Below are 26,588 nucleotides of genomic sequence, written 5' to 3' on the forward strand. Positions count from 1 at the left end.
ATATTAATAGGATATACACCATTACATATATAGTACGTATTACTGGGATTCTCTACATATATATACAGTAATACAACCACCGTACCCATATAGTATATGGAAGTACTTATTATTAGCAAAACTTACAATCTCTCTCTATATAATCTCTATAAAGATATATACAGTACAGACCAAAAGTTTGGACACACCTTCTCATTCAAAGAGTTTTCTGTATTTTCATTACTTTGAAAATTGTAGATTCACACTGAAGGCATCAAAACTATGAATTAACACATGTGGAATTATAAACGTAACAAAAAAGTGTGAAACAACTGAAAATCTGTCTTACATTCTAGGATCTTCAAAGTAGCCACATTTTGCTTTGATTACTGCTTTGCATACTCTTGGCATTCTTTTAATGAGCTTCAAGAGGTAGTCACCTGAAATTGTCTTCCAACAGTCTAGCTAATTTCTACTGTACTACTCATTTATTTTTCAGTTCGGTGTTATTGTTTCTTAGTATCACTATATATGGGTGGATAGATACTGATAGTGTGTCACAACATGGACTCATACTTTTATCATAGACATTGGATACTGGCACTATCTTATAGAATCTCAACTCTCCTTAACCATCAATCAGGACCAAGGATCACCACAATGATATATTATACTATATAACATGTTGTATTATATAGCTTGTTCAAGCCAGTGATGACTGACCAGGAAAGACCACCTCAGTATTGTATTGCTGATGTAATTTATTGTAAACGTATTGTCAACTATGTGACATATTTTGTACATCCTATTAATATTATAAATGTGAAAGTTTGTGTGTTTGGATGTTTGCATGTTCGGATGTTTGTTCCTCAATCACGCAAAACCCGCTTGACCGATTTGGCTGAAAGTTTCCACAAACATAGTTAATACATCCGATTGCGCAATAGGCTACTTTTCGTCACAATAGCGCACATACGTTTGTGCCAGGACCCCCACAAAACCCAAACTCACACCACCATCTCTGCAATCTCATACACTTTGGACCATAGCAAGTCCCAAAATTCATATTGCCCTCTACAGCCTCGCCCCTAACCCCACACAATCTCATATACATATACTTTACCACTTTGCCCCTCACCTTAACGATACTCCAGGAGGCTCTCTATAACGCTCCGGAGCAGCCATGTTTGCCGACCCCCACCGTTCTGACAATCCGCGACACTGTCCACCCATGTCAATACCCCTAGGCGGTCTAATAAATGCAAAAAAATTTTTTAAAAAAAAAAGTAAAAAAAAAAATAAAAAAAAATAAAAAGGATTAAAAATTCAAATCACCCCCCTTTCCCTAGTACACATATAAAAGTAGTTAAAAACTGTGAACCACATACATGTTAGGTATCCCCACATCCGAAATCGCCCGCTCTACAAATCTATACAAATATTTTTCCTGTTCGGTAAACGCCGTAGCGGGAAAAATGGTCAAAAGTGCCAAACCGCCGTTTTTTCACTGTTTTGATTCTGATAAAAATTTGAATAAAAAGTGATCAAAGCAATAAAATTTCCCAAAATGGTACAACTACAAAGTACACCCGGTCCCTCAAAAAAGACACCCTATACATCCCCGTACACGCACGTATAAAAAAGTTACGGCTGTCGGAATATGGCGACTTTTCAAAAAAAAAAAATTTTTAACATAGTTTTGGATTTTTTAAAGGGGTCAAAATGTAAATAAAACCATACAAATTTGGTATCCCCGGAATCGTAACGAAACACAGAATACACGGGAAATGTCAATTTGGTTGCACAGTGAACGTCGTAAAACCAAAGCCCGTAAGAAAGTCACAGAAATGCATTTTTTCTTCAAATCTACCCCATTCAGAATTTTTTCCCTACTTCCCAGTACATTATATAGAATAAATAATGGTGGCATCATGAAGAAAAATTTGTCCCAGAAAAATTAAGACCTCATATGACTCTGGGAGCGGAGAAATAAAAAAGTTATGGGGTTTAGAAGGAGGGGAGTCAAAAACGAAAAACCAAAATCAAAAAATGCCATCGGCGGGAAAGGGTTAACTTCAAATACTTCGGTCCCAAAGTCACTATGTAAAGTTTCTCAGAACACCGTATATATAGCAGCTCAAATACAAATTACATCCAACACAAAAGTCTCACGTATTCTCTGAATTACAGCAAAAACAAGATACACAGTTACATTTCATATCCCATACCTTATACACAGTACGAAAACCTTACCCGCACCTGTATATACCCCCTTCTACAATCACCGCAGACGAAGTCGCGGGTACCAGCTAGTAAGTGTATATATTACTTTGCATGATACCACTGTACATATACACATGTTGTGGTGTATTAAGATAAGAGATAAGATAAGATAATCCTTACTCACTTTTTCCTATTTTTTGTTTCTCTAATTTTTGTTAATGTCTTGTAGAGTCTGATGAAGGCCGAAAACGTCTATAAATCCACACCAGACAGTGTGTATTTCACCTTTGATTAAACTTACCTTGAAGCAGACCATTTAGCCTCAGTGGGATCTTCTTTAATATAAATACTATGTAACACTAAGTAACACTATGTAAGTGGACTGGGTAGATCACCTGGATACGCTGCACAGAAAGGGTCACAGCAGGCTCTACGTACTCAGGAGGCTGACCATCTTTTGAGTCCAGAGGGCAATTCATAGGGCTTTTTTTAACTCTGTGGTTGCTTCAGCTATGTTCTTCAGTGTGGCCTGCTGGGGGAATAGTATTCCAGCCAGGGACAGAAATAGACTTCACAGTCTGATTAGAAGAGTCAGCTCTTTCCTGGGAAGCCCCCTGGACCCAGTACAACTGGTGGGTGACCAAAGGACACTGCCCGTGGAGAGTTCCATGCTGGAGAATAAATCCCACCCTATATATGAGACCTTGACGGCACTTGGCATACATACTTTCCAAATATGCCTTTGTGATACAGCATTGCAGTTTATAGTTACTGTCATAACTTTGATTATGATTTTCCTGCATAAAACGCCATCTACAGGATGGAGAGAAATGAAATTGGTGTAAAACAGATACCATGCACTTGTTCTGTACTTTGGAAATATGACACTTCTAAAGTAATGGATGCTGAAGAAGGAACTCACTCCAGTAAATTGTAATAGGTAAAATGAAATAGGTGATTTACCGTATATACTCGAGTATAAGCCGACCCGAATATAAGCCGACCCCCCTAATTTTACCACAAAAAACTGGAAAAACTTATTGACTCGAGTATAAGCCTGGGGGGGGGGAAATGCAGCAGCTACTGGAAAATTTCAAAAATTAAAATGGTCGGAGTTTTTGGGTGCAGTAGTTGCTGGGGAAGGGGAGGGGGTGTTTTGGTTGTCTGTCTGCCCTTTCCCTGAGCTTGAGGACTGGGTTTTTCCCCCCCCCCCCCCCCCCACTTGGAATTCAGTCTGCCTGAATATAGGGAAACTGCAGTGCTCCTATTAACCCCTTCCCGATGGAACAGGAGCACTAAAGATACCCTATATTCAGTAGACAGGGCACTCTCAGACACAGGGATACCTAATGTGTATGTGTTACACAGTGATTTTCTACTTTTGTATGTATTCTAGGGAAAGGAATGATTTAGAACTTTTATTTTTTTTAAACTTTTTTTTTTTCTTTTGCACTATTTTATGGGAGATTCTATACATTAATATTGTGGCTGGTCATAGACCCCCCCCCCCCCTCCTAAAAAAAAAAAATTTTTTTTTTTTTTTTTTTTGCTGACTCGAGTATAAGCCGAGGGGGGCTTTTTCAGCACATAAACTGGGCTGAAAAATTCGGCTTATACTCGAGTATATACTGTACTTTATTTCATTTGTACTGTATAGCAATCCATACAATATATTGTAACATTTTGGTCCTGATGGACCTTCTTCAGACATTTGGATTGCAACTGTGAAATGAAATAAATCACCCATTTTTCATCCATAGTGATCTACACATGAGCAGCCTCTGTTGAGGTATTTTCTGTTGACTGAAGTTCTACATTTCTTCCAGTGTGCCAAAATAGCAGTGTTGAATTTATCAGTTTCTTTTGGACCCAACTCTAACAAATTTTCGCTAATAATTTTTTTTACAGTGTAAATTGGTGGTTTGTCTTTATTTTTAAGTCACTTATTATTTGGTCAGTAATAAATTATTTCACTTTTATATAACGAAAAGTTCAAAGAATATTTTATTCATAAAATTTTACTTTACAGCAAAGCTTACGATGAGTGCAGACATAATTTAGTAACATATCAGTGTCAGGGGTTATAGCAGCACTTTTTTTTTTTCAAAATGAAAAATACTTAGTGAACCATTCAGGACGCTTGGTCTCTTGATCCTTTGTCTCCGTCTTCGATGATACATTGCAGGGATTGCGCCTTAAAATAACAAACAGAATGTCAATAAATACTTAAAATATGAAGGAATGTCAATATACAATAGTGTCAATGGGGGAGGAGGGGGGGGGACATATCCCTTTAACATCAGTAATGGTAAATACCCAGATGTCATAAATGTCAAGTAGGGATAACAGAACAACATAACTCACACTTCTAATGGATACTGTTAATAAAACAGACATGTCAGGAGAGATGACAGGTTCTCCTTAAATGCAAAAAGTTCAGAGGATGATCTAATTCCATACAAACAACAGTAAACCGGGTGTTCTTAAGCATAACATATATAGAAATTGTATTTTTACTTCTAACTGTACCTGTGGATGTCTTGTATGATTTCTGAATTGCTCTACAGTGATTGTGTTTCAGTCCTGCCATAATGACTACATTCCAGTACTGCAATGGTTAACTCATTCCAGCCTCTATGTCCTGGTGGCTGCTGTCAACCCGTTCCCTGGTGCCCTGGTCTTGGTTCTGCCTCTAATGTCACCTTAATTTTGTGCTGGGGCTCTGACATATTTCTGGATGGTGCTCCTGGTATCTCATGGACCCCAGTTATCTCCTGGCCCCTGTTCCTACCATCTTCTGGCTCCAAATCTAAAGCTTGCCCAAGTTGTTGCTCCTGGTACCACCTGGATGAGTTCAAGGTTGGGGGTTCCATTTAAGGTCTACTTCTAGTCATTGTTTATGGCCTTAATGCTCTTGGTTCCTTCTAAAATAAACTTATGGCTTCTACTACAAAAGTTGAAAGTTGTCAAGGTCTGTTCTACTACTCCTGTTTTTGCTAACATTGACTTTGCTATTCCTTTCCTGTTCCTGATCTTCCTAGTGCTCTTCTTATCTGGTCCCTGCTTAATAGTTATGAACTTAACTCTGTTATTCCACAGTTGCTAACCCAGCTCAGTTATACTACTACAATCTCTGGGTGCCAATTCACATATCCTTCTCCTGGACTGTGAGGCTATCCAGTGTCTGTTGCTATATTCCATGTCCTTTTTTTGTTATCACTGCTGTGTCTGTGTCAAACAGGTTGCAGCCCAAGGATTCACAATACAAGCTCCTGCCTATTTTTACAGTATCTTTTTTGCCTGATGTCAATACAGTAATATCACAGCCATGTGTATCAGAAACTTAAACTAGGTTCACACTAACATTTGGGTTTCGGTCCTTTGGAGCTGCATGGGGACTCAAAAGACGGAGACCTGTTACACCTGGAAACTATAATGGAGTCCACCGGGTTTCCAACAGTTTTATACTATAAGTAGATTCTGCGGCGGAATCTTGAATGGAGACTCCAATACAAGTGTGATTCGAGCCTTATCTTTAATGTGCATAATGAAACAAGATTTTCAAGAAATCATACAACTAGATACTAGAAGCATGACATTACCTGTTAGGACGTATGATATCTAGAAGCTGCGCTGGTTGTCTGAAAGGGTATCCAGGCTTGACACTGTGGTCTAAACTAGGAGAATTTCGCATTGGATTCATTGCGATTTTGGTGGTAGCATTATTACTGAGACTTTTTTCATAAGCTGCTAAATTAGGAACACTGATAACACGAGTTGGTGTTTCACCAATTTTCTTCTTCTGTAAAACAGAACAATTTGATAAAATACAAAAATAAATTATACAGTTCATGCGGCATTACAAAGAAAAGTAAAGATACCAGAAGATGTATAAAAAAATATAAATGTATCAGATATAATATATAGAGATGAGCGAACAGCATTCTATCGAGTAGATGTACGAGCGGACATCATGCCGTTCGCCATGTTCCATTCAATACGAACACTGCATGGCAAATGCACTTAAAATTCCCCTACCACCTTCTCTGGCACTTTTTCTGCACCAATAACAGCGCAGGGGAAGTGGGACAGGAACTAAGACAACGGAGGCGTTGAAAAAAAACTAGGAAGAAGCCATTGGCTGCCGAGGACATGTACCTCTGATTCATAAGAACAGGCGACGTCATCTCCGATTCATTTGTGGCTTGCACTTAGTTAGAGACAGACATCTGCTGAGGGCTAGATAGGTTTTAGATTCTGCTAGGCATGAAATCAAAAGAAGAAGAAGAACAACAGCTCTGCCAGGAATGTTGGGCGGGTAGACAAGGCAGGCCGCCACAGTTTGCGAAGCGGTCCCAGCCTCAACTACATTCACCCAGTGTGCCATGATTGAAATGTAGCATCCCTGTCCGCATGTACTTGTCCATGCCTTGGTGGTCAAGTGGAACTTTGTGCAAAGTGCGGAACTTAGGGTCCGCCTGATGTTACGGGACACGTGCTGGTGCAAGGCGTGGATGGCACACCAGGAGAAAAAGGGACGGCATAGCGAGGTGCCGCAGTTGCCAGCAGGTCTCCACAAGCCGGGATGGCAACACCTCCTCAGCCAGCAGTTTTATGATGAGGCCGTTGAAGCCTTGGGCATGTGGGTGGGTTGCACTGTACTTCTGCCTGCGATGAAAGGCCTGGGAGATGGGGAGTTGCTGGGAAGAAGCGCATGATGGTGCAGGCAAAAGGAGCAGTGGCAGGAAAAGGGGAGGATGAGGATGAACTCCCCAAGGTGTCAGAGGCGGAGGTGACTTGTCTGGTGATCTGGACTGCAACGCCAGCACTGGTGTCACTGAGGACAGGTTGCTGGTCCACAACCACAAAACTGCTAGGAAATTGCAGAGGCTCCAGAGCTTGTGCATCAGGACACACAAAGTGGTGTGGAATCTCGAGGGATTGGTGAAGTGGTTGGACAGGGTGAGGATCAGTTAAAGGACCTGAAAACATCTCCTGGGAGGGGGGAAATGTGGGATGACTGTCCTGGGAAGATTGGGCATGTTGGGAGGAAGGTGGACCAGACTCTTAGCAAGAAAGAGGATTTGAGGTAGTGGCTGGTGGATAAGGAGCTGTAAGCATTATCCCCTAGCCATTGTAACACCTGTTCCTGGTGCTCGGGCCTGGTTAGTGTGGTACCTGCTTAATGCAGCTATCAAGTCAGGGATTGTGATGAGCACATGCTAATGTTTCTTTAGCTTAAAATTTGTGTTTCTGTCCATACTATTGGGGAGGAAAGAAGGTTTCCAGGTATTTTTGAACTTTCCATAGAGGTTATATTGAGTGTGGAAAGTGTGTAGTTATTAGGCTGTGATGTTGGGGTAATACAGGGACTTTGGCGTGTTAGATACCACCAGGCATGCTTCCCCTGTTGTCCCAGTTGCATTCCAGAGGTGTTGGCATCATTTCCTGAGGAGTCATAGTGGACTTGGTGACCCTCCAGAGTCGAATATTGGTTTCCCCCTAAATGAGTACTTGTTCCCCATAGACTATAATGGGGTTCGCTATTCATTCGAACAGTCGAGTTTTGAGGGACTACTCGAATCGAATATCGAACTTTGAACATTTCACTGTTCGCTCATCTCTAATATATAATTTAAAAAAAAGCAAATGTAGATTGTCAGTATCCATTATACCATTATCCTTTTACAAAAAATCACACAGGCCACCCCTGGATTTAGACATTTTTCGAAGAGCCCCCTTAAGGGTGGACACATCAATAGACGGAGATTTGTTTTTAACCTTATCTTTTAGAATGATGTCACATTATCTTACTTCTATCTAGGGGCCTAACATCTGATACGTTTGTCATTTTTGAAAAGCGACTTGTATATTGTAGCCGTCATCTTAGTGGAGTCTTACCTTTAGCGTGGGCGTTAGGCTTCCAGCATTTGGGTTGCAGGAGAATGACTGACTTCTATGTGTTTCTTGAGTAATCGGCATCATATCATCACTAAAGTTTTGAATTTCCTATGAAATAAAAGATATCATGATTTTTAGAAATTAATTTATATAAAATGGGGAAGATCCATTAAAACCCATGTGAAAGAAAACTGAAGCAGTTCTTTGCACCAATCTTTATATCTTTCCCATAGGTTTTAAGAATAAAAATTTTAATAACATGAATATGGTAATCACTGCTTTAATTTTTATATGGAATTTCTATATTAAATAATAAAATATTAAGATGTTGAATTTTTAGGAAAAAAGTGGGTTGTCGCATAGAAAACATTTATTCCCTACTAGCTTTTACCCGCGACTTCGTCTGCGGTGATTCGAGAATTGGGCGGACACAGACGTGTGAAACTGTAAAAGTGCTTTAAAAAGTTTGGTGGGCTAGCAAATGTGATGTGATGTGTTATATTGTGTATGTAGTGATACAGACAATGTGATGTGTTGTATTGTGTATGTCGTGATACAGACAATGTGATGTGTTGTATTGTGTATGTCGTGATACAGACAATGTGATGTGTCGTATTGTGTATGTCATGATACAGACAATGTGATGTGTTGTATTGTGTATGTCGTGATACAGACAATGTGATGTGTTGTATTGTGTATGTCGTGATACAGACAATGTGATGTGTTGTACTGTGTATGTCGTGATACAGACAATGTGATGTGTTGTATTGTGTATGTTGTGATACAGACAATGTGATGTGTTGTATTGTGTATGTCGTGATACAGACAATGTGATGTGTTGTATTGTGTCAGACAATGTGATGTGTTGTATTGTGTCAGACAATGTGATGTGTTGTATTGTGTATGTCGTGATACAGACAATGTGATGTGTTGTATTGTGTCAGACAATGTGATGTGTTGTATTGTGTCAGATAATGTGATGTGTTGTATTGTGTATGTCGTGATACAGACAATGTGATGTGTTGTATTGTGTCAGACAATGTGATGTGTTGTATTGTGTATGTCGTGATACAGACAATGTAATGTGTTATATAGTGGAAAGCTATATGTAAAATGTGAGTGAGTAGAGTGAGGGCTACTCCTGAGGTGACAGTAAGGAGTGTGCAGGCAGGTTGAGGCAGGAAATGCCAGGCAGTGTGTGTGAGTCTATAGCTGGGGCTAGGAGTCCTGCTTTTGTGAGTCTCCTGCTAGGAAGCCATGTTGTTTAGTGGCACCAAAAGTAGCCTGTGACTCAATCCTAAGGGAAAACTATGTTTGTGGAAAATTGCACGCAAATCCGTCCAGGCGTTTTAGCGTGATTGAGGAACAAACATCCAAACTCACAAACATCCAAACACACAAACTTTCACACTTATAATATTAGTAGGATCTACAGAACAGGGAATGAGAATAATGTCTAAAATTCACATAAAAAAAACTCTGTGTGAACAAACCCTTAGTCAATCACACATTTCTTTTCCAGTTGCAATGTATCCGCAGGTATATTTTTCACAACAGATTTTTAAAAGATTTATACATGTTACTATTTTATAAGATGTGCATCAATATGCAAGAGGATAGATTTGATCACGGGCACATCAGTAACAATCGCTACTGGGTCCTGCACCCTAAGTGGTCCCTCTGCCACAACTAGACCATTATTCTGAATGGCACAATGTAAGTAGGGGCTCCATTACAGATTTTGCACTGGGACACAGAAGCCTTAAGTTACAAATCTCGATTTTATCCAGAATAAAATTTTATCGCCAAATACCAGTTACAAAGACTCTGCTAAGGTTGAAATAGCTTGCAAAGTTTTTATTCCTGGCTTGCTTCAGCGTCAGGATACCAATAAAAAAAAAATAAAATAATAAGGTCAATAAGGTTTTTCACCCTTGTGTGAGTTTGTGATAAGGAAATTAGACTAAGTCCAATTATGGACAAGGAATGATGTGCATTATCACCATGTATAGCGCTATGGAATATGTTAGCGCCATATAACCATGAATAAACAAATAAGTAATGACAAGCTCAGATAATGTTCCAAAGTCTCGTGAATATAAAACACATGGAAATCTTTTCTATATTAGTGTACAAATCCCAATGAATCCATCAGAAATAAAGCTAAGATGAGTTTTAGTTAGTGTGATAATCTGCAATGTTAGAGTCTAATACATACTTGGAATCTTGGAATAAAAGTCGACTTACCAGTAAATGTTTAATAATCTGATCTTTATCAGTCAGTTTATCCTGCAAGCAGTTTATGACATGCAAATCCTCTGGCCGGGGCAGTTTCTTTCCCTTATCTTCTACATCTTTCAGCCTGGATTTAAGAAAAATGGAATCAGCTTGTCATCAGGGTCTCAGTTTTAATCCAACTACTGTATACTACAAACCTATTAAAGTCCATAGATATACGCAATAAACAAATAGGGCACATCTTAGGAAAAAAATAATTTAAAAAATATTATTTTAGTATATATCCCAATTATACTGTACAATCACATATAATTTAATAAAATGGACATCACTGGCCTTGCACAGTTTAAATGGAAGCTTCATTGGTTGTGGAGATGGGGTCTACAAAAATATTCAGATGTTCACGGCCCCAAACTGTTATGCAGATTTTGATACCATATACAGTAATTTGCAAAAGTTTTAGGCAGGTATGGGGAAAAAATATTGCAAAATATGAATTCTTTCAGAAATAGAAGTGTTAATAATTTATTTTTGTCAACTAACAAAATGAAGTGAATGAACAAAAGTGAAATCTAAGTGCCATCAATATTTGGTGTGACCTTTGCCCTTTGTAGGAGGAGTCCTGGAAGTGATGATATGTCTGTGATTATAAGGAGACAGAAGGATTGGAGCAAGCCTACATCCACAGAAGATCTGTGCTTATTCTCCAAGATGGCGGGAACAACTTCTCTGCCGAGTTCCTTCAAAAACTGTCTGCAAGTACTGAGAAGAATTGGTGGAAGGCAAAGGGCAAAGGTCACACCAAATACTGATGGAGTTTAGATTTCTCATTTGTTCATTCGATGCATTTTTTCACACCTACAAATTTTGCACAGAATAGTCTCTTATCCCTTGCACCATCAGGACAGGTTCTGCAAATGTACAGAACAGGTTTCACATGGTGGTGGAAGGACATACATAACATGTTAAAGTCCAGGAGGTGAGATAAGTAATATGGGCACACAAGACAGAAATGGCAAAAAAAAAACAGCCATGTAGATATTATGAAACTCACTCAGCTTCTAATGCAACAACCTTCGCCTGAAGAAAAGATTGGGCATTGCTGAACTTGGACACCATGGCTTGGATTTCCTTCTGGTGACTTTGTCTTAGAATCTCCAGATCCATTTTCTGCTTCAGTTTAAGTTCTTCTTGATGTCTTTACAAATCAGAACATGTTGAAACAATTGTAATAAGAAAAGATAAAATATTCACTATATATGACTGATACACATACCCACTCCCCAAACCCCAACTGGCATAATCTAAGGAAAAACTAAAGATATGTTCACTCGTAGCTTAGCTCAGCCCATCCCAAATGAAGCATTAAGTGTTGTGGATCCTCACATGTATTGTTGGCACTTGCATAAGCATTATGGGGATGGTTTGTAATTTCCTTTTTCTCTGGGTGTACTTTTTTATTCCTGTCCTCATGCATATATATATTTACTACTGCATCCGTGTCATTATTGTGAATATCACCTGCTTTTATGGTGCTTTGCACTAGTTTGTTGTTTCTATTTAAATACATTTCATGTGTCTTTAGACTTCAATAAAATTTTGTTAATTTGGATACCAATTGGTCTATCACTATTTGCATTTGATAGGTGTTACTTGGCTTTTAGGCGCTATATAGGACTTTATATTGCATGTGGATATAGATGGGTAATTGGTGTTGCGCTTATAAATTTAAAGGTGTTTTCTGGGCTTATCAATTGATGACCTATTCTTAGGACATGTCATTACCTGAGGATCAACAGGGTCTGACACCCAGGACCCCGATGGAGCAGCTGTTTCAGGGTGATCCATGAGTGGCACTTCTGCTTTACAAGCCATATGATAGCACACTCATCAGTCCCATGGCCTTATAGTACATCACTCGCAGCTATTCCAGTGAACAAGGCTGAGCTGTGATATCAAACACAGCCATTGTATAATGTACGGCAATGTGATTGGTTTTCAGTGAATATGCTCCGACACTTACCTGAATGCTGCTGTTTCTTCAAACAGCCCAGATAATCCCTTTAAATTTTAGGCGACCACGACACCAATTAAAGTTCCTATGCACATGTAATAAATAAGCCTATATAGCACCTAGACAAGCCGCACCAAAGCAAGTACAAATAATTCTGAGAAACCTCTGTAAAGAATCAACTTTTTCATGAAACTAATTCAATATAACATCACAATAAGCCAAGTTGCAATTCACAACACAACCACTGTGTTGTGGCTGCACAGTATAGAGTCCAATTCACTAGCCAAACACTAGCCACTGGTACAATCAATTGTAAAGAGAGAAGAGAACATCCCGCCACCTCTTACCAGTGATAATCTGCATGTACACTCACCGGCCACTTTATTAGGTACACCATGCTAGTAACGGGTTGGACCCCCTTTTGCCTTCAGAACTGCCTCAATTCTTCGTGGCATAGATTCAACAAGGTGCTGGAAGCATTCCTCAGAGATTTTGGTCCATATTGACATGATGGCATCACACAGTTGCTGCAGATTTGTCGGCTGCACATCCATGATGCGAATCTCCTGTTTCACCACATCCCAAAGATGCTCTATTGGATTGAGATCTGGTGACTGTGGAGGCCATTGGAGTACAGTGAACTCATTGTCATGTTCAAGAAACCAGTCTGAGATGATTCCAGCTTTATGACATGGCGCATTATCCTGCTGAAAGTAGCCATCAGATGTTGGGTACATTGTGGTCATAAAGGGATGGACATGGTCAGCAACAATACTCAGGTAGGCTTTGGCGTTGCAACGATGCTCAATTGGTACCAAGGGGCCCAAAGAGTGCCAAGAAAATATTCCCCACACCATGACACCACCACCACCAGCCTGAACCGTTGATACAAGGCAGGATGGATCCATGCTTTCATGTTGTTGACGCCAAATTCTGACCCTACCATCCGAATGTCGCAGCAGAAATCGAGACTCATCAGACCAGGCAACGTTTTTCCAATCTTCAATTGTCCAATTTCGATGAGCTTGTGCAAATTGTAGCCTCAGTTTCCTGTTCTTAGCTGAAAGGAATGGCACCCGGTGTGGTCTTCTGCTGCTGTAGCCCATCTGCCTCAACGTTCGACGTACTGTGCGTTCAGAGATGCTCTTCTGGCTACCTTGGTTGTAACGGGTGGCTATTTGAGTCACTGTTGCCTTTCTATCAGCTCGAACCAGTCTGGCCATTCTCCTCTGACCTCTGGCATCAACAACGCATTTCCGCCCACAGAACTGCCGCTCACTGGATGTTTTTTCTTTTTCGGACCATTCTCTGTAAAGCCTAGAGATGGTTGTGCGTGAAAATCCCAGTAGATCAGCAGTTTCTGAAATACTCAGACCAGCCCTTCTGGCACCAACAACCATGCCACGTTCAAAGGCACTCAAATCACCTTTCTTCCCCATACTGATGCTCCTTTTGAACTGCAGGAGATTGTCTTGACCATGTCTACATGCCTAAATGCACTGAGTTGCCGCCATGTGATTGGCTGATTAGAAATTAAGTGTTAACGAGCAGTTGGACAGGTGTACCTAATAAAGTGGCCGGTGAGTGTATATATGGTCGCCATCAATCACTGGTGAGAGAGATGGAGGATGTAAACACTGATGTGTGTGGTGATTTGGATCCATATGGTGTATAGCATCTGATCTGACTACATCTCCCTTGAAATTAATATAATTTAATACAATTACTATCTGTCTGTATATTCAGCAATGCCAGTTAGAGTTGGCATGGGGGATTTTAGGAATGATTTTTAGTGAATAGATAGATAGATAGATAGATAGATAGATAGATAGATAGATAGATAGAATATATATACAGTATATAGTTTCACAGTTTTTTTCACTGCACCTGGTTTGTTCTTCATTCAGTTCCAAAGCCTCTTGTTGGGCTATGGTGACCTCCTTGCTAAGAAGTTCTACTGAACCCCTTAAGACTGCATTCTCTTGTTCCAATCTGGACATCTCCTTTTCAAACTTTTCCAATTTACTACTTAATTTTTTTACATGATTCTGTGAATTTTCTTCCTAGAGATAACAAAAATCAATAAACACTGTTAAATACATTTAACTTGTTTACTCCTGTAGTGTAAGATACCATCGCCTTCAATACATTTGTAAGCTTTGAGCTCATCTTTAGTAGACAAAAAAAAGTAAAAATAGAAATTTTACATTATTAAAAAAAAGAAAATTGCAAACCTAAATATAGTTCTGTCATTCTGCATTAGTTATGCAGAAGAAAGGAGAAAAAATACCAACTTGAATCAGGCTAAATAAACTAAAATCTGTTCTATTGGATTTTTTCTGCTCATGAGCGCCACTTGCTGGTTGTCACTGGAATTAAAATCTCTAAATAATACAGTAATTGACAACTTCTGCATTGTTGTAAATGTGACATACTGAATTTACTGAGAATATCTCTATCAGGATTTTTTTTAATTTATCCAAATTAAAGGGTTATATTTTAGCTAGGTGAGTAAATCTAACTCCACTTGCTGTCTAGAAAAATATACTCGCTTCACAAACATCTAATTTATTAAAGGGTTTTTCCTTTTTCCTGTATCATTAATTGATAGAACTGGAAACAACTTGTTCCTAAAGCGAGATAACTCATTTGCATACACAAGAAAACCGAGATTTCTACCAAACAGCAGTGCGGAGGAGACATCTAAAGGTAGGAGAAGAATAGCATTTCTTAAGGCTATTCCTACGTGTTAGGAAGAAAAAAATGCATTTTAATGATTGAATCCCTTTAAGCTGGCCATACACAGATTTTAGACTGCAGAAGTGGCAGTACATAAACCTACAGTCGGTTCCATACAGCTAACCATCAACTAAAGTTGGTCGAAATCTGTTCTATTGGATTTTTTCTGCCGTTGGCCTGCCGTCATCTCTTGTGTAGTATTATTATTATTATTGTTTATTTATATATGGTAGCACCATTCATTCCATGGTGCTTTACATTTGAGGGTTTACATACAATATATAAAATATACAAACAAATATAATACTAACAATTACCGACTGGCACAGTGGGATAGAGGGTCCTGCTCTCAAGGGCTTACAATCTATGAGGGAAGAAGGATAGAGACAGAAGGTGAGGGGGAGACTGTACAGATGGTGGTGTGGTGATAGTAGTGTTATTGGAGGTTGTAGGCCTTCCTGAATAGGTGAGTCTTCAGGGTCTTTTTGAAGCCTGCGATTGTGGGGGTCAGTCTTATGTGTCTTGGTAAGGAGTTCCAGAGTATGGGGGATGCACGGGAGAAATCTTGTAGACGGTTGTGTGAGGAGTGGATGAGAGTAGAGCAGAGTAGGAGTGTATGGGCTAGTCTGAAAAACCTGTGGGAGATTTTCATATTTTTGGCATGTGCTTGTACTACTAAAACACACACAAAGTGTCCGTCATTTCCTGTTTTCTGCTTTTCATTAGTATTGAAGGACTTTCACCTATTAATTTCCCAAGCACCCAGGGTAGTCAAACTCTCGTTGAAAAATTCATAGTAGTTTACGCGTTTAAAACACTTGGCTGTACAACCAACTACCTACAGATCATTTCAGACGAGCTATGGCAGTGTAATGGGTATGGCGAACTTTAAGGCTAATAATGAGCATCCCAGAGCCTTAATCAGTTTCCAGGCTGCCACTGAAATGCATTGAAGCTCCCAATCATGCCTTAGCGAGAGTCGATTGGAGTGCTTATGTGTTGGAAACCCTTTAGATGTGGTGATCACTACTGACCTTTGTTATTTCAGGAAGCAGGTCTCATATTGTGGTCTTGTAAGCAGTAACCACTGACACTGACTACCATGTCTATGACATAATGGTGTAACAAGGAGTTAATCCATAGGCCATCACCTTGCAGGTCAATTGGCAAGAACCATCATTGACTGGCATGATCACTAGCCAATGCAATGGCTCCCAAGTACATGTGATCCCAGCTATAAGCTCCAATAGCCCCTGACAGGTGCCAGATACTAGTAAACTAATAAGCTAGTAAACTATTTAATGTTCATAGAATAAAATAAAGTGACTGTCTGCACTGTGTGTAGGTTAGACAATGGTAAAGTTTAATCTGCACGGTTGTGTGAATGTCATTGCTGAGGATAAATATCAGATCAGTAGGAGACCAACTGCTTATAGTCTATTTGCATTTCCCTCCAGTGTGGTGCAGAAAATTCAAGGAAACGGATGATCTATTGGATTCTATACTGTCTGTGGAATCCATTCTTATATTTGCTGCATGAGTTGTGCCAGTCAGCACCTGTGCAGGAACTAGACGGAAAAACATTATTTGCAGCAACTAGGCCAGTGCCCGAAACCAAATGGATGCCGAGTGCCTCCAGTCTGGAATCAGCTCCCTTATGCTTGGTTCACACATCAGTATGCCATCCGTCCATCTGTTTGAATTCAGTTTGAGACTAAAAACGGACTGATGCACATACTGATTGTATACTGACACCTTTTTATGCTGATAGCAAACACTGTGCTGTGCATCCCCTAGAGGAGAGATAAGGGGATTAAAAGTAGCAATTGTAAACAGAGTAGAGATAAGGAGATATAATAAATGTCCTTATCTCTATTCGGTTTACAATTGCTTCTTTTAATCCCCTTATCTGTCCTCTATCAGCATAAAAAGGTGTCAGTATACATTCAGTATGTGTATCAGTCCATTTTAAAGTCTCAAACTGAATTCAAACGGAGGGATGGCATACTGATGTGTGAACCAAGCCTTACTAGTTTTAGGTACCACACTAGTAGGAAACTACAACAGAGGCAGAATGCATATGTGAATGCACCTTAACCCCTTCCCGCTGTGTGCTTTTTTCGATTTTTGTTTTTGACTCCCGCCTTTCCAAAGCCCGTAACTTTTTTTTATTTTTCTGTTCTCATAGCCATATGAGGTCTTAATTAGAGATGAGCGAGTACTGTTCGGATCAGCACGCATTGAAATGAATGGATGCACCTGGTATTTCCGCTTAACCCCCCGCGTGTCGGCTACGTCCATTCATTTCAATGCGTGTGTGCTGTTCGGATCGGCTGATCCGAACAGTACTCGCTCATCTCTAGTCTTAGGGTGCATTCACACTACGGAACGCCAGCGTGTATCAGAGCCGTACACGCCGGCGTTACAGCAGGGCTGCCGGACACTTCCTATTCATTTCTATGGGAGCCGGCATGCGAGCGCTCCCCATAGAAATGAATGGACTGCTTTTTTCCATTCATTTCTATGGGGAGCGCTCGCATGCCGGCTCCCACAGAAATGAATGGGAAGTGTCCAGCAGCCCTGCTGTAACGCCGGCGTGTACGGCTCTGATACACGCTGGCGTTCCGTAGTGTGAATGCACCCTTAATGTTTGCAGGACAAATTGTTCTTCATGATGCTACCATTAATTATTCTTTACAATGTACAATGAAGCTGGAAAAAAATTCAGAATGGGGGGGGGGGGGGATTTCTTACAGGCTTCGTTTTTACTGAATTCACTGTGCAGTCAAAATGACATGTCATGTATATTCTATGTTTCATTACGAGATACCAAATTTATATAGTTTTATTTACATTTTAACCCCTTAACAAAAATCCAAAACTGTGCCAATTTTTTTTTTTTTTCTAAAAGTTGCCATATTCTGACATCTGTAACTTTTTTATACTTCCGTGTACAGGAATGTATAGGGCATCTTTTTTGTGGGGCTGAGTGTACTTTTCAGTTCTACCATTTTAGGGAATTGCTATTGGTTTGATCACTATTTATTCAAATTTTTATCAGAGGCAAAACAGTGAAAAAATGGCAGTTTGGCACTTTTGACTATTTTTCCTGCTACGGTGTATACCATACAGTAAAAATATTTTTATAAATTTATAGAATGGGTGTAGGTGTTTCACAGTATAAGTACTTTTATATGTGTTCTGTATTTATTTATTTATTTGCATTTATTAGACCCCCTAGGAGTCTTGAATCCCAGGGGCTCTGATCACTAATGAAATGCATTACAATTCTAATGCATTGCAAAAATCCGGCAGTTCTATTGCAGGCTATCCCCGAAAAAATGGTGGAGCCCAAAGCTGACCAAGGTGCTAGAGGGGTTAATGCCACTTACACAGTATTGTTAGCGGCCATTTTTTTGTGGCCGGTGAGCATGAGCAGTCGACTTTGCCCTAGGCCCGAGGCCTAGAAGTTTGAAGCCAGGACTGGAGGAAGACGAGTGAAGAGGACGTTCCTGAAGAAGATGGAGGCGGCGCTGGAGAGTTCTCTCGCAGCATTGGGGAGGCCCAAGTGCTGTTTGAGTACTGAGACCTGCCCCCAGTGCTGCGAGAGAACTCATTTGAATACCGACAAAAACCAGGATTTATACCGAACGGCGGCCCAGAGAAGACATCTAAAGGTAGGAGAAGCCTTTCTTAAGGTTATTCCAACGTGTTAGTGAGAAAAAATTGAGTTTTAATGATAGGATCCCTTTAAGGGCCTGTTCCACCTCATATTAACTTCATTTTGTCTACCTCTGTTTTCTGCATGGTATATTTTTTTAACTGATGGTGTTATTCTGAAGTTATACATGAAATGAGTACACAGGTTGATGAAGGCAAAAAAAGGTATGACATTTGTCAGAATTGTAATACAATTTGTTATTTATCATTATAGAAACCTGTTCTACTTTTAAGCACAAAATGTTCCAGGGGTATATTGTAAATACCTTTGCAAATGAAATATGACTGGCAATTATGATTTAATGTCATAATGTTCACAGAAAGGCACAGTAGGCCTGGTGACAGCAGGAATTCGTAACCTTTTCAAATACTCCATTTATGGATGTCAATTAGTTCTTCAGCTATCTGTGCTGTATTATTTGCATTGCACTTATTCTGAGTCACATGCTGAACAAGTCATTTTTGGGCTAGGACTCCATGGCAACACAGTGTCACCTCTTAACCACAGGATTACCTTGACCATGTCCCGGTTTTCCTTTTCTCCTTTAGAAAAAAAAATTATAAGAGATGCTGCAACAATCAGAAAAAAACTGAAATTTTACTCATTCACAGGTGATGAAAAGCCACCATTGATTTCTAGCCTTTGGTACCTAACTATACATAAAAGTTAAACAATACAATAAGAGCCTAAAATACCCATATAGCTTCAAAAGTGCTTCATACTGTCTTTTGAAGTACTGTTGTGAGCCGCGATCTACAGTCACTTTTGACGGCCAGAATAGCACAGCATGCAGCATTATTCTTGCTGTCAAAATGAAGGAGATGTTGATGATCCCCATTAAAAGCTAACTACATTTCTAAAACTAAAGGTTTTTTGTTTTGCATATGCTGAAAAAAAAACTATTAACCCTTCTATTTAAAAAAAAATATTCTTGCTTTGCAGCATTTTTTAACATCTGCCTAATACTTTTGCATATGAATATAGAATTTGATGGTATTACTATATTTTATATATTTTATTTTTATATATTTTACCTTCAGTAAGTGTTTGGCTTGGAACAATTAAATCACAATTCTGTTGTATTTTGAATATTTATCGTTATAGAAGTACGGGTTCAGTTTTAGTTTACATAGTAAGAGTTTATCCAAACTAGCGTTTTCTATGCCATTCTTAATCAGTTCTTCTGTTGGCATAAGATGAGGCAGAATTATTCTGGAACATCTCAGGAGGTCCGATGTACCAGATTTGAAATCTATGACAGCCGGAGATTGGCATAGCTTTCAGCTATATATTCTGATAATAAATTGGAGACTTCTTTGCCCTTGCCCGGTTTGTTTTACATTCACAGAATCAGTGAAAACTAAGAAGATAGAATTCTATGAGGAGAGAACATAAACAGATATATGTCTTTCTTCAGACTGATAGATTTCTTTATTTGCTTACCTTATAGTGATTGAAATAATAATATAACAACACAAATACCACTTAGACATCCACACATTGTACAGTAGCTACATAATGTCACTACCTGAAGACAAACATAAAGAGAAATCTACCTGTTGTCCAGATGCATTTTCTGAGACTGTCAATGTTTCTGATGATGTGGCTTGGTAGGAATGACAATTACATTCACATCTGGAAGGAAAAAAAAAAAGTCATAAACCAGTGTTTTTACACAATCACAATCTACATAACATGCTATTACCACTAAATAACATAGCAAAAATGGTTCCTAACTTTTCAGATAACTTAGTCTGGTTTTGTGGAGCATTTAATTGTGGACCAACATCTAATGCTGTTTAAATAAAAATGTTGCTGCTTTTTGCCTGAAAAAACCTCTCTAAAGTTCCTGCCACTAGGAGTCTCACTTCTAGCTCCTTTACAGTTAACTCTTTTGTTGCCCCTAAATACATCAAATGAGCAAGACTCCTTTAATATGTATTGATTTAGAATGGGATGTCATAGAAGCTCCGGTAGATGTTCATATAGTGTTATATTTGCAAATAAATCTTGTATTACATATTTTTTTAAGAAAAATGCCTTTTCCCTACTAATCCGATGATTTCTAAACTGCTGTCTATAACTATTCAACATTTCTGCATTTACTGAAAAACCATGACCACTATGAGACATGAAAGTTGTCAGAGAATCTCACACATGAGATTAGGAGCAGTGCTGCTCAGTCTTTACCTACATCTTCTTCTAAATCCCCTGCTACCGCTGTGTCTGTGTATATCTACCTGTGTGCATGTGGGGATGACCTGCAGACAGACAGCCATTTATCATGTCACATGAAGTTACAGATGACTGTACCGTACATGGTATTTCAGTTAGTTCATTACCAGAAAGGGAAAAGTGAGCTCGGGAAGGGGAAATTGTGTTCCTGAGTATGCAAGCACATTATAGAAGTCAGTGGAGCTAATCTCAGAAAAAAACTGCCAATTTGAAATGGCGACTACTGAGATATAGTGTTATTATCTAAGTACACATGATGGCTTTTTCAGAAAATTTAACTCTTACTCTGGCAGATTACTCCCCCAGATGCCGTGATCAATAGCGATCACGGCATCCACGGGGTACAGGGGCAAGATGGCTATGCATAATTCCCATAGGAACTAATGTGCAATGTTATATAATACTATGTATTGCAGGACATTGCACAGGGGATCTGAATTCCCAGCTTCAAGTTCCCATGTGAGACAGGGAAAAAGTGAAAAAACACAAAGTAAAAACACCCAAAAATAAACAAATAATAAAAAAGTTAAAAAAAAAACAAAAAAAAAACCACCTTTATATTAAAAAATATATGTCAGGAGAAGTCTTGATAAGATGAAACGTGCGTCGGGATATTTGTTGCGGGTATGTGAGGGGGTCAGCAACATTATTTACATCATGACTATGGGTAAGCTCATACATTGAGTTGTTTTTTACTGCTATTATAGAATTGCCACTTTACATATACTATAGTGTGTAACAGCAGTGTTTCAATTAAATTGCTGCTTATTTATTATGTGCTGTCCTACTTGTATGGTATAATTTATACTTGCTCTATGTTATATGCTTACCCATATTGATTTTCCCTTATGTGGTTTGACTGTATGTTCCACAGGGAAACCAATTACATCCATATTTCATGTGTTTCCATTCATTGGAGTGGACACTATATATTTTATATTTGTCTCTTGTCCTCCATGTTGTACTGTTGTTACAGTCACTATTGTCGCCTTGATTCATTTTTGTTTTTTTGTGAAATATGAATACATTTATTTATATTTTTGGTATACGTATGTTTGAGCTTAGTATTTATTTACACAGATGTGAACCAAACCTAATTTCAATATGCAACTCATGAGAGATATGATGAGAGAATCCATTGGAAGGACAGAAAATATATGAAGTGGTCTACCTCTTCCATTCTTTAGTTCTCGAATCAGAGGATAAGCTTCCATTTTCTGTACTTCCATTATTGGAAGATTCACATTGCTGAAGAATTGCTTTATTCTGCTGAAAACATATACAGAAAACATTATATACAAGCTAGGCAATGCTTATTAAATGTATGATAGTGAGTATAATCTCTACCATAGACATAGCTAAACAGTGCAGAGGCGGCAATAACATCTTATTGACATAGAGTGCCCAAAGACACCAGGGCTAAGGTATCACTCCAGTATTATAAATTACATGTGGCACATGGAGCCCCTTTTACACATTTGGCACTAGGGCCCAGGAACTGCTGTATACCATGTTTCCCCGAAAGTAGGACACCCCCCCAGAAAGTAAGACATGCGGAGGGTTTCTGTTGAATTGCCTAATATAAGGCACCCCCAAAAATAAGGCATGCCCAATAATCATTGCAGCCGACTGAACACTGTGCTCTTTGCTCCGTGTGCACAGGAAAGTCGGCTGCTGCCTCTACTGTGGTATCCACTGTCCCTGCTGCTGTAGGATGAGCTCTCCCAGCTCATCCCAGAGGCAGCAGCCAGCATACAGAAGAGGCAGTATCCGGCTTTACTGTGCACACGGAGCACATCGCACAGTGTTCAGCCGGCTGCAATGCCAGTGAAGTGAGGCTCTCCAGCGCAACCGCCGAAAGCCTCACTAATCCCCGCCCACCACTGCCGCTGCAGGGACGAACAGCAGCAGCAGCGCTGCTATGAAGATGGGAAAGGTAAGTAGGATACCTTCCCCCCTCCCCTACACTACCTACAACCAGCAGTCATGCCGGCACTCCGCTAAGGAAGTGTGGCATGACTGCCGGTTGTCATAAGACGTCCCCTGAAAATAATACATATTTAGGACGACAATTTAATATAAGACACTGTCTTATTTTCGGGGAAACACAGTAGGTTTTTAGAACAAATTTTAAGTATTTGCACATTTTTCTTATTCCAATAAATCTTGTTTCCAAAATGTATTTGCAGTTCATTAGGCTGGTTTCCTGTTGCCCCTTCCAAATGCTTAGCTGACTTTCACTGTGAAATCTCTGCTATCTCCATCTATAGCCATCTGCAGACATTACACAGAAGTCAATGGAGAGCGAAGTGAGCAATAGATCTAAGAAATGAAGCAGAGAAACACATACACAAACTGCAAGCAGCTAAATAATAGTACAGGTCAGTACTTCTCTATACAGTACTGTGCAAAAGTTTAGGCAGGCATGAAAAAATGCTGCAAAGTAAGAATATTTTAAAAGAAATATGTGTTGCTAGTTTATTTTTGCCGTTTAGCAAGATGACGTAAATGAGCAAAAAAGAAATATAAATCATAACAATGTTTGGTGTGACCTTAGACCTTTGGAGGAGGAGTCCTGAAAGTGATGATATGGCCCCCACAGAGCCCTGATCTCATCATCATCCAGTCTTCCTAGGATTACATGAAGAGACAGAAGGATTGGAGCAAGAGCTCCTTCAAAAACTGTCTACAAGTCTACCGCAAAGAATTGATGGAAGGCAAAGGGCAAACGTCACACCAAATGTTAATATGAATTAGATTTCTCTTTTATTCATTCACTTCATTTTGGTCATTGACAAAAACCAAAAAAAAACTATTAACACTTCTATGTTAGCATTCTTTTTTTTTTTTTTTTGCTGCATGTTTTCCACATAAGCCTAAATCTATTGCACAGTACTGTATTTGTCCTGCATAATCCTAGGGCTGTTTCTAAGTGAGAGGCAGAAAATTTCAGAGCAGATTCTCCTCTCCTTACTGTGTGTGTCAGGTCATTTTGCTCTGATAAAAACCACTAGGAATGCAAAATATGTCATATAATGGCCAGAAATAGTGTCACCCTTCATGAATTCCCTGTGGAACTCGTGGGGTCTCTTGCTCCTTTGCTTCTTATTCCTCCTTTGCTGATATTGCTCTGCTTCTCCCTTTGGCGATTTTTGCACCTCTTAGGTCACTTTCTTAATTTTTTGATTCTATATTTTTCTAGGTCTTTACACATTGTCTCATAGGGGTTATAATGCTTATATATTTTTGACCTCATATACTGATCTGACACCGAACTATACTCTTTTTTCCACCTATTTATGTTTGTTTTTTTTAATATTTGTCCACATATTTGCACACACCCTCCGATTGTTCACCTTTACACACTGAGTATTTCTCTAGTATCCTAGAGGAATTATATATTTTATATCTCTTTGGTGATATTTTGGAGGTTGCATTATATACTCTGGAGGTTCATTAATTAAAATATTGGGTTTTCTTTTTTCCTAGTGATAGGATGGGGTAGCAATGGAGGAGGGGGGTTGTTATATGAGCTTAATTGGTTTTAATCACCCTTGTGCGTCCATGGCAATGTGTACTTGTGCAATACAGTTTATACTGTTATCATTTTCTGGATGTGCGCTCAAATGTTGTGCTCAGATCTCTTTTTAGAAGGTTTTAGAAAGCCCTTCAAATCTCAGACCCTACGGCAACTCCTGAAACAGATACATGAACAGCCACTGACTTACCTTACATATGGAATCCTGCAGTTTAACATAAAGTGCATCTCTTTCTTCTACCAACTGTTTAATCTCATATTCCTTTTTCTTTTTTAGTTCTTCAATGTGCATTTCATGATCCTGTAATGAATAAAACATGCAAAAAAGTTGGCACCTAGGTGTATTAAGATATAAGGATACTTTACATTTAAAGTGGTGGCGTAACTGAAGTCTTGTGGGCCCCGATGCAATCTTTTGTCTGGACCCCCTACCTCATCTCTACAGTCAATTCTTGATAGTGATGCGTATGGGTGCTAAGGAGTTTAATCCACCTTAGTGTGGTTCGGGTAATCTGGGGGTCTCCTTGGCTTATGGGCCAGATATCAGCTGCAATCTCAATACTGATGCCAGTGCTTATGGGCCCCTAAGGCTCCTGGGGCCCAGTGGGACTGCACCCTCTGTAGCCCTTCAAATTACGCCCCTGATTTAAAGTCATATAGGTTTTAAAATGATAGTAATTGTAAGTAGCCTGCTGCCAACAGTTTCTTACTGCCAGGTCTGGTGGGGACATAACATATATAGGAGGGGGCGACATAACAAGTATGTAGCAGCAATATCAAGGCAGAGCATTTTCTTTTAAACAATTCCATTAGAAACTTGTTACATCTTGAGTCTAGTAAAAGAGTAAATTAGTAACTAATTGTGGGACAAGCCCTTTAAGAGTAGTCAATCTATAATTTTTTAAAAAAAGAACTTCAATTCTTTTTCTCTTTGGATGCAGATCATGAATGAAGATCCTACAGTACTTTCTGCAGTCGCTTCTTCTCTTCCTCCATGGAGGTTTGGATGGATTTTATCTCAGTGGCATGAATTTTTGCCAAGTCTTCTCGACTTTTCACAAGTTGCTCTTTCAGATGCTTTGTCTCTGTCTCTTTTTGTCGTTTTGTTTTGCTGATGTCCTCTTTGTGCTGTTTTAGGACAGGGTGTTCTCTCGAGTACTAGTACATGAAAAGAGAAACATGTAAGGGGTTTAGATGGACCTGATATTCATTCTACTAAGCCGTCTTACTGGACACCAGCTAGGGGATTAAAATAATAAATATGCAATATACAAAAATGCTACAATCTCTTCCACTCACTTGATCTTGTTATCTCTCAGTCTACAATGAAAACTGAGAAATACTTTACATTGCTCAGATTTGGCAAAGGACTCCACTATCGAATGAAACTAATGTAATATAATATTGCAACATGCTGAAACAAGGAACAACATTTCCACTGGGTGGCTGCCTATAGACACATACAGGATAGACATTTTATGAGTATCACAAAATCATGTGACTGTCATCTCCTGCAATATATCTCAGCATGTGGAGAGCCAAGAGGAAAGGTAAGGAAGTAAAACTGTATACAGAAAGTTTTCTTGTATATGGGTCCTAGGAAATCGACTGCTTGTGGAAACCTATCCCCCACTATCTGATCTGTAATAGAAAACAAAGAATATCAATTGCCAAACTTTAACTCTCCTCCTTCTCAGCTGTCTATCAGATGAAATGTATTGGATCAGATGGAAACCCCTGTGTTCTCTTCATGATTTCTACAACACAAGTACAAGGCCTGGTTCACATCTGCGTTCGCATTAAAAAGCGGTTAGATAAGAAACCACACAGACCCCATAGGCTATTATGGGGTCCGTGCGGTTTCCGCACAAAACATGCAGAGAGAAAAGCGGTGCTTGCAGGACTTTTCTCTCCACATGATTCGTGCGGACACTGTGCAGAAACTACACGGACGCCATTATAGTCTATGGGGTCCATGTGGTTTCTTAGCTAACCGCTTT

The 26,588-nt window shown here is 39.3% G+C and overlaps 1 protein-coding gene across 5 annotated transcripts in view; it reads right to left on the reverse strand.

Annotated features, from left to right (window-relative positions):
• Positions 1-4,237: 4,237 nt before the first annotated feature.
• FAM184B (family with sequence similarity 184 member B) overlaps positions 4,238-26,588 on the reverse strand; it is a 58,422-nt gene continuing 36,071 nt past the window's right edge. For 4 of the 5 annotated variants that reach the window (XM_075259920.1, XM_075259897.1, XM_075259887.1 and 1 more), the window contains exons 5-14: positions 25,555-25,746; positions 24,779-24,889; positions 22,222-22,319; positions 20,372-20,450; positions 14,243-14,418; positions 11,396-11,539; positions 10,351-10,465; positions 8,104-8,211; positions 5,805-6,004; positions 4,238-4,396 (exon numbers count right to left, since the gene is read on the reverse strand). In XM_075259920.1, the coding sequence (XP_075116021.1) occupies positions 4,306-4,396; positions 5,805-6,004; positions 8,104-8,211; positions 10,351-10,465; positions 11,396-11,539; positions 14,243-14,418; positions 20,372-20,450; positions 22,222-22,319; positions 24,779-24,889; positions 25,555-25,746 (1,314 nt within the window). In that variant the 3' untranslated portion in view covers positions 4,238-4,305. The remainder of the gene's footprint in view (positions 4,397-5,804; positions 6,005-8,103; positions 8,212-10,350; positions 10,466-11,395; positions 11,540-14,242; positions 14,419-20,371; positions 20,451-22,221; positions 22,320-24,778; positions 24,890-25,554; positions 25,747-26,588) is intronic. The other variant, XM_075259905.1, reaches the window with a different exon arrangement.

The sequence above is a fragment of the Leptodactylus fuscus genome, chromosome 1, assembly GCF_031893055.1.
Source record: "Leptodactylus fuscus isolate aLepFus1 chromosome 1, aLepFus1.hap2, whole genome shotgun sequence".
NCBI classification, from domain to species: domain Eukaryota; kingdom Metazoa; phylum Chordata; class Amphibia; order Anura; family Leptodactylidae; genus Leptodactylus; species Leptodactylus fuscus.